Source organism: Mustelus asterias, chromosome 9 (genome assembly GCF_964213995.1).
Source record: "Mustelus asterias chromosome 9, sMusAst1.hap1.1, whole genome shotgun sequence".
Lineage (NCBI taxonomy): Eukaryota > Metazoa > Chordata > Chondrichthyes > Carcharhiniformes > Triakidae > Mustelus > Mustelus asterias.
This window is the reverse complement of record NC_135809.1, coordinates 85,633,899-85,646,970: the sequence shown is the minus strand read 5'-3', so window position 1 is coordinate 85,646,970 and position 13,072 is coordinate 85,633,899. Positions and strand designations below refer to the sequence as shown.

At 42.4% G+C, this 13,072-nt stretch overlaps 1 protein-coding gene across 2 annotated transcripts in view; it reads right to left on the bottom strand.

Annotated features, from left to right (window-relative positions):
* The window catches only part of pidd1 (p53-induced death domain protein 1), a 76,552-nt gene that overhangs the window by 62,790 nt on the left and 690 nt on the right, over positions 1-13,072 (bottom strand). The window contains exons 1-4 of one of the 2 annotated variants that reach the window (XM_078220461.1): positions 7,038-7,090; positions 3,651-3,986; positions 2,291-2,704; positions 1,639-1,842 (exon numbers count right to left, since the gene is read on the bottom strand). In XM_078220461.1, the coding sequence (XP_078076587.1) occupies positions 1,639-1,842; positions 2,291-2,704; positions 3,651-3,894 (862 nt within the window). In that variant the 5' untranslated portion in view covers positions 3,895-3,986; positions 7,038-7,090. Of the gene's footprint in view, positions 1-1,638; positions 1,843-2,290; positions 2,705-3,650; positions 3,987-7,037; positions 7,091-13,072 lie in introns of those variants that run through there. The other variant, XM_078220460.1, reaches the window with a different exon arrangement.

The window sequence follows — 13,072 nt, the reverse complement described above, 5'->3', positions numbered from 1 at the left end:
AGAGTACTCAAGTTGTGGCCTAATAAACGTTTTGTGCAGTTCCCTGCTCTTCTATGCCTTGGCTAAGAAATGAAGTGACTCCGCATTCCTTCTCAACCACCATATCAACCTGTCATGCTATCTTCAGGGATCTGTGGACATTTCCTCCAAGGTCTCTCACTTCCTCTACTCAGGTCAGACAACATCTGTGAAGAGAAACACAGTTACTTAAAAAAGACACATGTCAAAAATCTTTGACTTGTACTCATCAGGACATTTGTAAGAATACCAAATGTAAATTCCTACTTCTTGAGAAGAGTGCCGATTGGTTGGCAAGTCAACTCTGATTAGTGGATGTCTTTCTTGGAGAATGCACCAGTTAACTGATGGCTGACAGTTAACTGCCAAACTTGGTTTACATTCAAACCAGGCAGGTTGACACTGATTGGTCAAGGCACTGCGAGTCTGACTGATAATTATAAATTGGTCCTCAGTATAGTTCTGTGCACACTCAAGTGCTGTCCAATTTCAGAATCACATCTAATGTTGGACATTGTGTTTTTGAGTTTTGCAAGCATGGGCTGGTTGGGTACTTTCAGTAAATTGCCAGTTGCAAACAGTCTCTGGGACATGCTGGTGTGTAACTCATACATTCTCCATGGCAACGCCTCTACCAATCAGAGTCCATTTGCCAACAAATCATCATTCTCTTCGATGATGTATAAATTGTTGTTCCCTTTACATTTGGTACTCTCATGAAGCCCGGCCAGATGAGTGCAAGAAGAAAAGCTTCGACATGTATCTTTTTTCTGTGATACTCAGGTTCTGTACTACTAAACGATTATTGAGAAACGCAGGAGGAAATTTTCCAGTCATTGCTTTCTAAACAGAATTGGGTAGTTATCGAAGGGAAAAGGTTTACAGGTCTACAGAAAAAAGGGAGGGAAATGGGACGAGTTGAATAGCACTTACAGACAGCCAGCACAGTTAAGGCAGGCTGAAGGCCTCTTTCTGTGCTGTAAATCATTCTATGATTCTATCTCCACATTCTATGGCCTGGCAGAGAGCAGAAAATCAAACCAAAAATCCCAAGTTTCCACTCCTGATCAACACCCAGCTGCTGAAGGTGTAAATGTGGCACCTTCCTCCTCCAATACTCAAACTATTCACCTTTTCAGCTCACAGGATGGAGTTGGACCACCAGGAGGAGCTACCAGATGACTAATCTGTAATGACTTCAATCAAGCCCATGAGGTTAGCCTCTTGGAGCTCCCTGATTGAGGATATAATATCCTGCTCAATCCGCGAGCCTCATTTGTATATAAACATGGGAGTGTCAGCTCCACTGGCATTCCGGATTCTGACTTTGTACCTGAAGCACTCCAGGAGTGGAACAGAGTTTATAAATAAAGGGAATCTGGTGAAGGGACATTGGCCTCTGAGGAGTTATCTCACAATCAACAACATCTGTATACATCTGTATACATCATTTCTTGTAAATTTCAGAGTAGAATTGGAACAAACGCAGCACATTTCATGGTTTACAATATTCAGTGACCCAAAAGAGACAATCTGGATTTTGTTTAGGAAATACATAAATACACAACAAATTTCCATAAAGATGCCAGCGAAATGAAACACAAATGACTGAGTTGATACCTTCTTCTTTAGGGCTCTCTGGCTCCCCTATCGGATTGCCCTTCAGATGCACGAAGGGGAAATTCTGGATCTCTGGAGGAATGGAGCGCAGGCTGTTATTCTGCAGGTCAAGTCTAGACAAGTCGGGAAGGTGAGCAAGGGTTGCTGGGACAGTGACAAGTTGATTGCTGTGTAGATGCAATTCCCTGAGAGACATCATGTTCGCTGTGTGAAGGGACATAAAGCTTTGTGTCATTTATAACTGCTATTTATAATGCATTGTTATTAGATCCCTTGTAATACCAGCATCTAAAATCGCATTGCTATACCAACATATTAAAATATACATACAAAATTCTGGACAATCACAAGACTAATGAAGGTTATCAACAGGTTGCAGCCAGTTTATTAATTATAAATATAGACAGATAAACATTATTGGAACTGTAAACATGAAACATGCTGTCGCATGGACATATAATCAAACATACTAAAAGAACTTGGATATATTAGTCAGACAGATGAAATAAAATTAAAAACATTTCACACATTATCTCTTAATAGCTCACAAATCATAACACAATACCCTTAAGTATAATCTTAAGGATATATAATCTTACATCAAGGTATGTCATTATTCTAGTAATTAGAAATGTTTCGCAATTAAACTCACCAAGTGAGGATGGGACAGTTGTTAGTTTGTTGCCCGAAAGGTCTAACCGTGTACAATTGTAGAGGTTTCCTATCTCGTTGGGGAGCCGTTCCAGTTCATTTTCAGATATATCTGCTGTCTGAAGTGCTGCAAGTTCACCAATGCTCCCAGGCAACTCTCTCAGCTGGTTTTTCATCAGTAAAAGGGAAGTCAGTTTTACCAACTTGCCAATGCTTTTGGGCAGGGCAGCCAGCTGGTTGTGGCACAGCTGAAGCATTGTTAGCTCCTTCAACTCGGTCACACATTCAGGCAAAGAAGTAAAGCTGTTGAAGCTCAAATCCAAGTGGGTTAAGTGCTGGAGATGGCTGAACTCCATAGGCAAAGTTGCCACCAGACCACGCTGGCATACACCATATTCATCCTTGAGATGGCCACCTGGTGAATTAAATTGAATAAACACCATTAGAGCAAGCTTCAGTGTCCAGAAATATACGCGGGTATTTCTGGATAGGATTGGCGTACCCAGATAAGGAACAATGACAGCTATCTCAACGACTGTAGCTATGGAGCCAATAGATTAGTAGAAATTTTCCTAGACATTTGCCTCCTTGTGTGCACAGCATTTCCTATAGGATCCATCCCAACCTTTAGAACTGTAAGATATCAATCCAAGTAATTGTCAGATGTGAAAGGAAAAGGAGTGGCATGGTAGCACAGTGGTTAGCACTGCTGCTTCACAGCACCAGGGACCCGGGTTTGATTCCCGGCTTGGGTCACTGTCTGTGTGGAGTTTGCACATTCTCCCCGTATCTGCGTGGGTTTCCTCCGGGTGCTCCAGTTTCCTCCCACATTCTGAAAGACGTGCTGGTTAGGTGCATTGACCCGAACAGGCGCCGGACTGTGGCGACTAGGGGAATTTCACAGTAACTTCATTGCAGTGTTAATGTAAGCCTTACTTGTAACTAATAAATAAACTTTACTTTACTTTAAATCAAGAGTACGCTGTCACCACAAACACATCAGTAGCCCTAGATAATCTAAAGAATATATTAGGGTCCAAATTTTTCTGATAAGTTCTGAAATACCCATCGAAATGTAGCCTCAGACAGAGCAGTGATACTTTGCAGAAAAAAGTAATTTAAACTTAGTAAATGCTCGCTGCAACCCAACTCACTGATTGCTTCATTCACACGGTTCTTAGCTGTGGAAAAGATGTGACGTACCAGGAATTGCAGGAAATTAGAGTATTATCCCAACAGAAACTAATTTATTCAAAGAAAATCATATTAGCTATCATTTCAAAAAATTAAAGATAAGTACTTATATTTAAATGAAGCAAAAGCAGAATTGATGGCAATCTATTTGTAAAGACTTCCATTACCTTTAAGTACAAGTGATTTCAGCCTCCTTAGTTCAGGAATGATGGCGAGTGATGAACCAATTTGCTCTTCATTGCAATTTAGTCGCAGAAACTCAATCTGTTGCACCTCCTCTTTGCGTGTTTTGTAAAGTGCAGAAAAATGGCTGGGGCTGTTTGGAAACACGTCTAAATTCAGCCTGTTGTCTGCTAAGTACACATCTGCAGTGCCAGCGGTGCCTGCTTCCCCGAGCAGCGATTCGGCCATCTTTTACCATCGCTCAGCTGTGTGAGATGCATGTTCCAACAAGTCGGTCAGACATGAGGCTTTTTTCACAACAATGCTCTCTCGAGAATAGGCTACAATGTAAAATGATTGGCAAAATGAGACAGCCATAAATTAACATTTTAATTGTACTTCAGAATTATTATTATAAACTACACATTATATTGTGCGTGCATTCCAGTTTGCTCCCCTCCTCATCTGAAGAAAATGACCCATACTGGGGCACAGTCCATAGCATTCCAGTAACATAGTATTCCAGAGACATGGACAGATTATTCAATCACGAAGGTAAGACAGTCCAGCTCAATCCTGTCCTCCTTTGATTATACACAAAAGTGTATATGTGTAATGACAAAGATAGACTTACACTTATACAGCATCTTTCGTATCTCAAAGTGCTTTATACCCAATAGAGGACACTTGAAATGTACAGCAGCTATTGTTATAATATTAGACGTCTTGCAGCTAGGTTGCACAGACCAAGATCCCAAGCAGCAATTCTATAAGTGACTTTGACGAAGGGGCATCCTGACTCAAAATGTTGGCTCTATTCTCTCTACACAGAAGCTGCCAGACCTGCTGAGATTTTCCAACATTTTTCTGTTTTTATTTCAAATTTCAACATCCGCAGTATTTTGCTTTTATAGAAGTGGCTAGGTCATCTGGTTTAGTTGTAATTTAAGAGATAGGTTTTGGCCAGGACACCAGGGAGAACCGCCAGCTCTTAATTGACTTTTTTATTCTTTCAGGGGATGTGGGTGTCACTGCCTGGGCCAGCATTTATTGCCCATCAAGAAAGAAGTGGTGAGCCACCTTCTTGAACCACCGCAATCCATGTGGTGTAGATACAGCCACAATACTGTTTCGGAGAGAGTTCTGGGGCTTTGACCCAGCAACGGTGAAGGAATGGCTAAAGAGTTCTAAGTCAGGGTGATGAGTGACTTGGAGGGGAACTTCCAGATGATGATATTCCCATGTATCTGATGCCCTTGTCCTCCTAGATGGTAGTGGCCATGGATTTGGAAGGTGTTAGCAAAGGAGGTTTGGTCAGTTCCTGCAGTGCATTTTTGGATGGTACTCACTGCTGGTACACAATGTGCATCGGTGGTGGAGGGAGTGAATGTTTATGGAAGGAATACCAATCACCCTGGATATTGTCCAGGCCTTGTTGCATTTGGACATGGATTGACTTCAGTATCTGAGAAGTTGTGATTGGTGCTAAACATTGTGCAATCATCAGCAAATATCCCCACTTCTGACCTTATGATGTGATATAAAGGTGCTATATAAATGTATACTTTTATTGATGGAATAGAAGTAGCTGGCCTTTGATAAGAGGATAATGGGGCAGAAACATAGCTCACGTGGATGCAGCCTCTGGTACAAGCCGAGATTGTCTGGGAACGGGAATGGAGTTCAGTCGTGAGCAATGGAGTTTGTTTGAGGATTTGGCTCAAGGAGTTCCCAATGTCAGGATGCAGAAAGCTATGACTGATGCCGAATTGAAGGATGGACAAGATGTCCAATGGCACCGAGGCAGTGGAGTAAAGGCCAAGCCATGCTGAAACTGAACGCAGGTCTGTGCGTTCTATCCCACATTGATGAATAAATCATTTAAAATGCAGGTTTATAATTGTGTACTCTGATTCATCAATGTAATGAGGCACAGTTTGTAAATAGTATGCTTTTATGGAGTTTAGCTTTCAAACATATGTTAATGATATCCAGCTGTTTCTCTCTACGTCTCTCAGTCCCTCATTGCTTCGATGCTGTTATACTGCTCAGACAACATTAAATCTTGCACCAATCAGAACATAAATAAAAGCAAATTACTGCGGATGCTGCAATCTGAAACCAAAAGAGAAAATGTTGGAAACTCTCAGCAGGTCTGGCAGCATCTGTAAGGAGAGAAAAGAGCTGACGTTTCGAGTCCAGATGACCCTTTGGCAAAGCTAAAAGGCATAGAAAATGGGAGATATTTATACTGTAGGGTGAGGGAATGAAAGATGAGTCATAGCCACAAAAACAAGGGGAAAGGCTGCTAATGGCAGTCCATAGAGAGAATAGAAGGTGTGAATGCCCAAACGGCAGAGATGCTGAAATCAGAGGGTAAGCTGTGACAGATGGAAGATGTGGGAGGAGGGGGGTGAGATGGGTGGGAGAGAGGTGAAATTGAGAAAAGGGGGGAAATGGGAAGCAAAGGGGGAATAATGGTAAGGAAATGGGGAATAAAATAGGGGGAAAGAGTGGGGGGGGGGAAGAAAAATAAAGAGATAAAAGATAGAGAACAGTAAAAAATTAAATAAAATGAAAACAAAGGGGTCGAGGTAGGGTAGAGCGAATCATCTGAAGTTGTTGAATTCGATGTTGAGACCGGAAGGCTGTAAAGTGCCTAGCCGGAAGATGAGATGTTGTTCCTCCAGTTTGCGTTGAGCTTCACTGGAACATTGCAGCAGGCCAAGGACAGACATGTGGACATGGGAGCAGGATCGTGTGTTAAAATGGCAAGCAAATTGAAGGTCAGGGTCCTGTTTGTGCACAGACCGAAGGTGCTCAGCAAAGTGATCACCCAGTCTAGGTTTGGTCTCTCCAATATAGAGACCACTGATCAGAACATTCTCCGTCCAACATTAACCCAAAGCTACCATCTTCAGTCACCAATTCTTTGCCATGGACTTCATTCCTTCAGCTCTCAGGGATAGCTGCAGCATTTGCAATCTTAACATGTTCAACCCTAAGCTGAGATTTAAACCCCATCTCTTATCCATCATCATCAACAATCACTCACTTCCACCTCTGCAACATCTCTCACCACTTAGCAACAACAACTTTCACTTAATGTGGTAAAATGCAGAAATACAATCGTGTTAATGAACAAAATTTGAAAGTAGGCCACATAAGAAAATATTAAGACAGGTTAGCCAAAGTGGTAGATTTCAAGGAACTTCTTAAAAGAGAAGAGAGAAATGGAAAGATATTGGAGGGAATTCCGAGCTGAGGGCCAAGGCACCTGAAGACATGGCCACCAACGATCAAGCAATGAAAATCAGGATTTGCTGAAGGAGTTCACAGAGATAAGGAGGAATGAGACAATGGAGGGATTCCTTAAAAAAAATCTTCCCCACCTCAGAAGTCAAAATCCTGAAATGCTGGAAAAACTTAGTGGGTCAGGTAGCATCTATGGACAGAGAAACAACTGTCCAAACGAGACCATTCTTTTGTATCCCTCCATTCCCACTCCGTTCATATGGCTGTCTAGATAAGTCTTAAACGTTCCCAGTGTGTCCGCCTCCACCACCTTGCCTGGCAGCGCATTCCAGGCCCCCACTACCCTCTGTGTAAAATATGTCCTTCTGATATCTGTGTTAAACCTCCCCCCCTTCACCTTGAACCTATGACCCCTCGTGAACGTCACCACCGACCTGGGGAAAAGCTTCCCACCGTTCACCCTATCTATGCCTTTCATAATTTTATACACCTCTATCAAGTCTCCCCTCATCCTCCGTCTTTCCAGGGAGAACAACCCCAGTTTACCCAATCTCTCCTCATAACTAAGCCCCTCCATACCAGGCAACATCCTGGTAAACCTCCTCTGTACTCTCTCCAAAGTGTTTAGGTCTGCAACTGGAAAACTTTAGATATAACATGTTTTAAGCAAGTACAGGTGTAGGGAAAGGGGTGGGGGGGGGGGGGGGGTGAAAAACAAGGGACATGATGGGATGCAGGAGTGATTTCAATGGATAAAGGGAATGGCAATGGGTGAAGCAATGGAGCATGGGAACAGGAGTAGGCCAATTAGTCCCTTGAGTCTTTTGTGCCCGCAATGAGGCCATGGCTGATCTGCGATCTAACTCCCATCGGCCTTCCTAGTAGCAGAATAGTGGTATTGTCACTGGACTAGCTATTCAGAGAACCAAGGATAATACCCTGGGGATCAAGTTTGAAATCCACCACAGCAGAGCTTGAAATTTGAATTCAATAAAAATCTGAAATTAAAAGTCCAATGTTGACCATAAAACTGTTGTTGATTATCGGGAAAAACCCATCTGGTTCACTAACGTCCTTTAGGGAAGGAAATCTGACACCCTTACCTGATCTGGCTTATGTGTGACTCCAGATCCACAGCAATGTGGTAGACTCTTAAATGTCCCCTGAAGGGCAATTAGGGATGGGCAATAAATGGTGGCCCAGCCAGCGACGCCCACAGATTGGTGGCATAGTGAAGAAAGTTATCTAGGATTGCAAAGGGATCTTGATCAGTTGGACCAGTGGGCTGATGAATGGCAGATGGAGTTTAATTTAGATAAATGCGAGGTGATGCATTTTGGTAGATTGAACCAGGGCAGGACTTACTCAGTTAATGGTAGGGCGTGAGGAGAGTTATAGAATGAAGAGATCTAGGGGTACAGGTTCATAGCTCCTTGAAAGTGGAGTCACCGGTGGACAGAGTGGTGAAGAAGGCATTTGGCATGCTTGGTTTCATTGGTCAGAACATTGAATATAGGAGTTGGGACGTCTTGTTGAAGTTATACAAGACATTAGTAAGGCCACACTTGGAAGACTGTGTATAGTTCTGGTCATCCTATTATAGAAAGGATATTATTAAACCTGAAAGAGTGCAGAAAAGATTTAACAGGATGCTACCAGGATTTGATGGTTTGAGTTATGAGGAGAGGGTGGATAGACTGGGACGTTTTTCCCTGGAGTGTAGAAGGCTTAGGAGTGATCTTATCGAGGTCTATAAAATAATGAGGGGCATAGATAAGGTAGATAGTCAGCATATTTTCCCAAAGGTAGGCGAGTCTGAAACTAGAGGGCATAGGTCTAAGGTGAGAGGGGAGAGATACAAAAGGGTCCAGAGGGGCATTTTTTCCCACAGAGGGTGGTGAGTGTCTGGAACAAGCTGCAAGAGGTAGTAGTAGAGACGGGTACAATTTTGTCTTTTTAGAAGCATTTTGACAGTTACATGGGTAAATTGGGTATAGAGGGATATGGGCCAAATGTGGGCAATTGGGACGAGCTTAATGTTAAAAACTTGGCAGCATGGACAAGTTGGGCCGAAGAGCCTGTTTCCATGCTGTAAACCTCTATGACTCTATCCCATGAAATAACTTTTTAAAGATCTGTCAATGTCAGAATTAAAAGTAAGAATTGATCAAGCATCAATTGCTGTTTCCTATCTTCCAAACTGTAGAAGTATTTCCTAATTTTGCTCCTGAAAGAACCTATTTTAATTTTTAAACTGTACCCCCGGTTTTATACTCCCTATTAGATAGAAATAGTTTCTCTCTATCTACTCTATGAGCTCACTTTGAATGTTTTGAAAATGTCATTCAAATCATCCCTTAATCTGTCTAATTCCAGGGAATACAACGCTAGTTTGTGTGATCTCTTCTTGTGATTTAAACCCTGGGGTTCAGGTATTGTTCTGGTAAACTTAAGCTGCACTCCCTTGAAGGTCAACCTATCCTTCCAAAGGTGTGGTGCCTGGAACTGCTCACAGCGCTCCAGGTGTAATCTAACCAGGACTTTGTATAGCTGTAGCATAACTTCTATCCATTTGTATTCTAGTATCTAAATATAAAAGCCAGAATTTCATTAAGATTTTTTTGTATCCGTGATATTCTAATGATTTGTGTACTTGAATCCTTAAGTTTCTTTGAACTGTCACAGTTTCTAGCCTTTCACCATTTTAAAAGTACCCTGTTCTGTCCTTTTAAGGTTCAAAATGAAACAGCTCACATTTGCCTGCATACGAACATATGAACTAGGAATAGGAGTAGGCCACTCAGCCCTTCAAGCATTACTCTGTCATTCAATAAGATCATGGTTGATCTGATTGTAACCTCTACTTCATGTCACTGAAATCTATATACCACAGTTTTGCCCATTCACTTGCTCCATCAATATATCTTTGTAATGTCACACTTGCATATATGCTACTCACATTGCCACCTATCATAGAATCCCTACACTGGAAAGGGAGGCTATTCCACCCATTGAATCTGCACTGACTCTCTGACAAGGCCCTATCCCTGTAATCCCACGTATTTACCCAGTTAATTCCCCCTAACCTACACATCTTATGACACTAAGGGACAATTTAGCATGGCCAATCCACCTAACCTGCGCATCTTTGGACTATGGGAGGAAACCAGAGCACCTGGAGGAAACCGATGCAGACACGGGGAGAAAGTGCAAACTCCACACAGTCAGTCACCCAAGGCTGGAATCGAACCCGGTGTCATCATGCCATCCCTATCGTTGTGCCATCGGTAAACTTGGATATGTGGCTGAATATCCCATGAGCTCTTCATAAATGTGGTGAATAGTTGAGACCCCAATGCAGATCTCTGCGGGGGACCTCTATTCTGCTACTAAGTACCCGTCCATTATCCCTGTTGTTTCCTACCACTCATCCAATTTCTGTGTAACTTTCTTTCAATTCCATAAGCTTCAACTTCCATGCTGACTCTTTCTGATTAGCTGAAAATTTTCTAAGTGTTCAGCCCGTCTCGGTTAGATTTTTACTGAGTTGGGATGACTCAGGAGCCCTTAAGGAAAGGTGGGTAGATCCCGTTTCTTGGAATCTCGACCCCAGTCTCAAAATTTCTGATTTTCGAGACTGCCTTTTAAGTGCAGAGAGGTGTCAGGAAACATGGTTTGGAAAAGGGGGTCTTTTAAATGGTAAGTTCAAAAGATCCTCCTTGTGCCCCCACATGCCAAGGTATGATGCCCCCCCCCTCCCACATTCACCCACTATACACTTAATGGAAGCAATGAATCTTACAGTGACAGTAGAATTTGGAAAAAAACTTTTAAAAAGTCATTCATTCATAACTTCACAGTTTGTTTAAATAATCTTTTTAATTCAGCCCAATATAAGTGACAATCATCTAAATTAGTTAAGGTATCGATAGCAGAAACCGCAAGTACTTGAAAACCACTCCAAGTTGTGTAAATAAATATTATGGAATTGACAGCAGAAATCAGAGAGCCAGAGCTGTCAATCAAGCACGTTTTCCTGGGACTCAGGTATTTCAATAGGCTGATGGATTTCTGGGCTCTCAGACAAGCTTCATTATGCATTCTTGGCTGAGAGCCCAGTCACCCTTCAGGCTACATGCTATGTTGGAGATCATCAATAGATCTCCTCGTGGACCTCATTGAGTATTAGCTCCACTAGGCGAGTGCAGGCACATCCTTAGGGAAGGAACAGCGGGAATTTAAAACCAGCTAGGAACACTTAGGCGGCAGTCAATAAAGTCAGGTCCTATCTGAATACTCTAGTTGTTGAATGGGTTTTCTGACATGAGCTTTTATTCCAGTTTTTTTTCCCAGTTAATGATTTGAAATTTATTGAATTTAAATTCCACCATCTGCCATGGTGGGATTTGAATCCCTGCCCCCAGAGCATCTGCTTGAGCCTCTGAATTACAAATGCAGTGATATTGCCACTGTACCAATTCAACTGAATTGACGGGGGAGGCCAGCCAAGAGTGCATTGAAACATTCTCATCTAGAGGTAAGAAAGGTGTGGAAGAGGGTTTCAGCAGCAGCAGATGAGCCAAGGAAGGGGCAAAGTCGGGGCAATACTGGAGAGGTAGAAATGGATGGTCTTAGTGACGGCACACATATGTGGTCAGAAACTCAGCTGGTGTAAAATTGGAGGAATTGGATAAATATTGTCCAGCTGTCCTGGACAATATTTATCTCTCAACCAGTATAATTTATATTAATGATTTGGGTGAGAATATAGGGGGCATGGTTAGTAAGTTTGCAGATGACACCAAGATTGGTGGCATAGTGGACACTGAAGAAGGTTATCTCGGATTGCAACGGGATCTTGATCAATTGGGCCAGTGGGCTAACGAATGGCAGGTGGAGTTTAATTTAGACAAATGCGAGGTGATGCATTTTGGTAGATTGAACCAGGGCAGGACTTACTCAGTTAATGGTAGGGCACTGGGGAAAGTTACAGAACAAAGAGATCTAGGGATACATGTTCATAGCTCCTTGAAAGTGGAGTCACAGGTGGAAAGAGTGGTGAAGAAGGCATTCAGCATGCTTGGTTTCATCGGTCAGAACATTGAATACAGGAGTTGGGACGTCTTGTTGAAGTTGTACAAGACATTGGTAAGGCCACAGTTGTGGTCACCCTATTATAGAAAGGATATTATTAAACTAGAAAGAGTGCAGAAGAGATTTACTAGGATGCTACCAGGACTTGATGGTTTGAGTTATAAGGAGAGGCTGGATAGGCTGGGACTTCTTTCTCTGCAGCATAGGAGGCTGAGGGATGATCTTATAGAGGTCTATAAAATAATGAGGAGCATAGATAAGGTAGAGAGTCAGGATCTTTTCCCAAAGGTAGGAGAGTCTAAAACTAGAGGGCATAGGTTTAAGGTGCGAGGGGAGAGATACAAAAGGGTCCAGAGGGGCAATTTTTTCACAGAGGGTGGTGACTGTTTGGAACAAGCTGCCAGAGGTAGTAGTAGAGGCGGGTACAATTTTGTCTTTTAAAAAGCATTTAGACAGTTACATGGGTAAGATGGGTATAGAAGGATATGGGCCAAATGTGGGCAATTGGGACTAGCTTAGGGTTTTTAAAAAAAGGGTGGCATGGACAAGCTGGGCCGAAGGGCCTGTTTTCATGCTATAAAATTCTATGACTCAAGAATCAAAACGTTTATTAATTATTTTGTTTATGTCACTTTAATGTGTTAAAATTGGTTATGACATCGGTCTACAGCCATGAAGACTACATTTGAAAAGTACTTCATTTGGAATGCCCTAATGACACGAAAGGCAAGCTGCATGTATTAATGAAGTCATTCATTCCTTATCAAAGCTCATCTTTTCGACCAAGCTTTTGGATTGACCCTCCCAACCTGTTTTCCTCGTGCCTTTCAATGAAACGGCTTGAGACAGTTCTCTGCATTAAAGGCGCCATGTAAATGCAAGCCGTTGTTGCACAGGAGGCCCAATGCCATCTTCCCGTCATGTCCCCGTGACGCTACAAATCGTTTTTTTAAACTAAGGTCCCTTTAAGAAAGTGTCAATCTGTGTTCTTATTCAGGACGGTGCATGGTGACACTTTACACCCCAGCGAAGTAATCATTCAGGGTATGCCTGCTCTAATGTACATTGTTACAACATA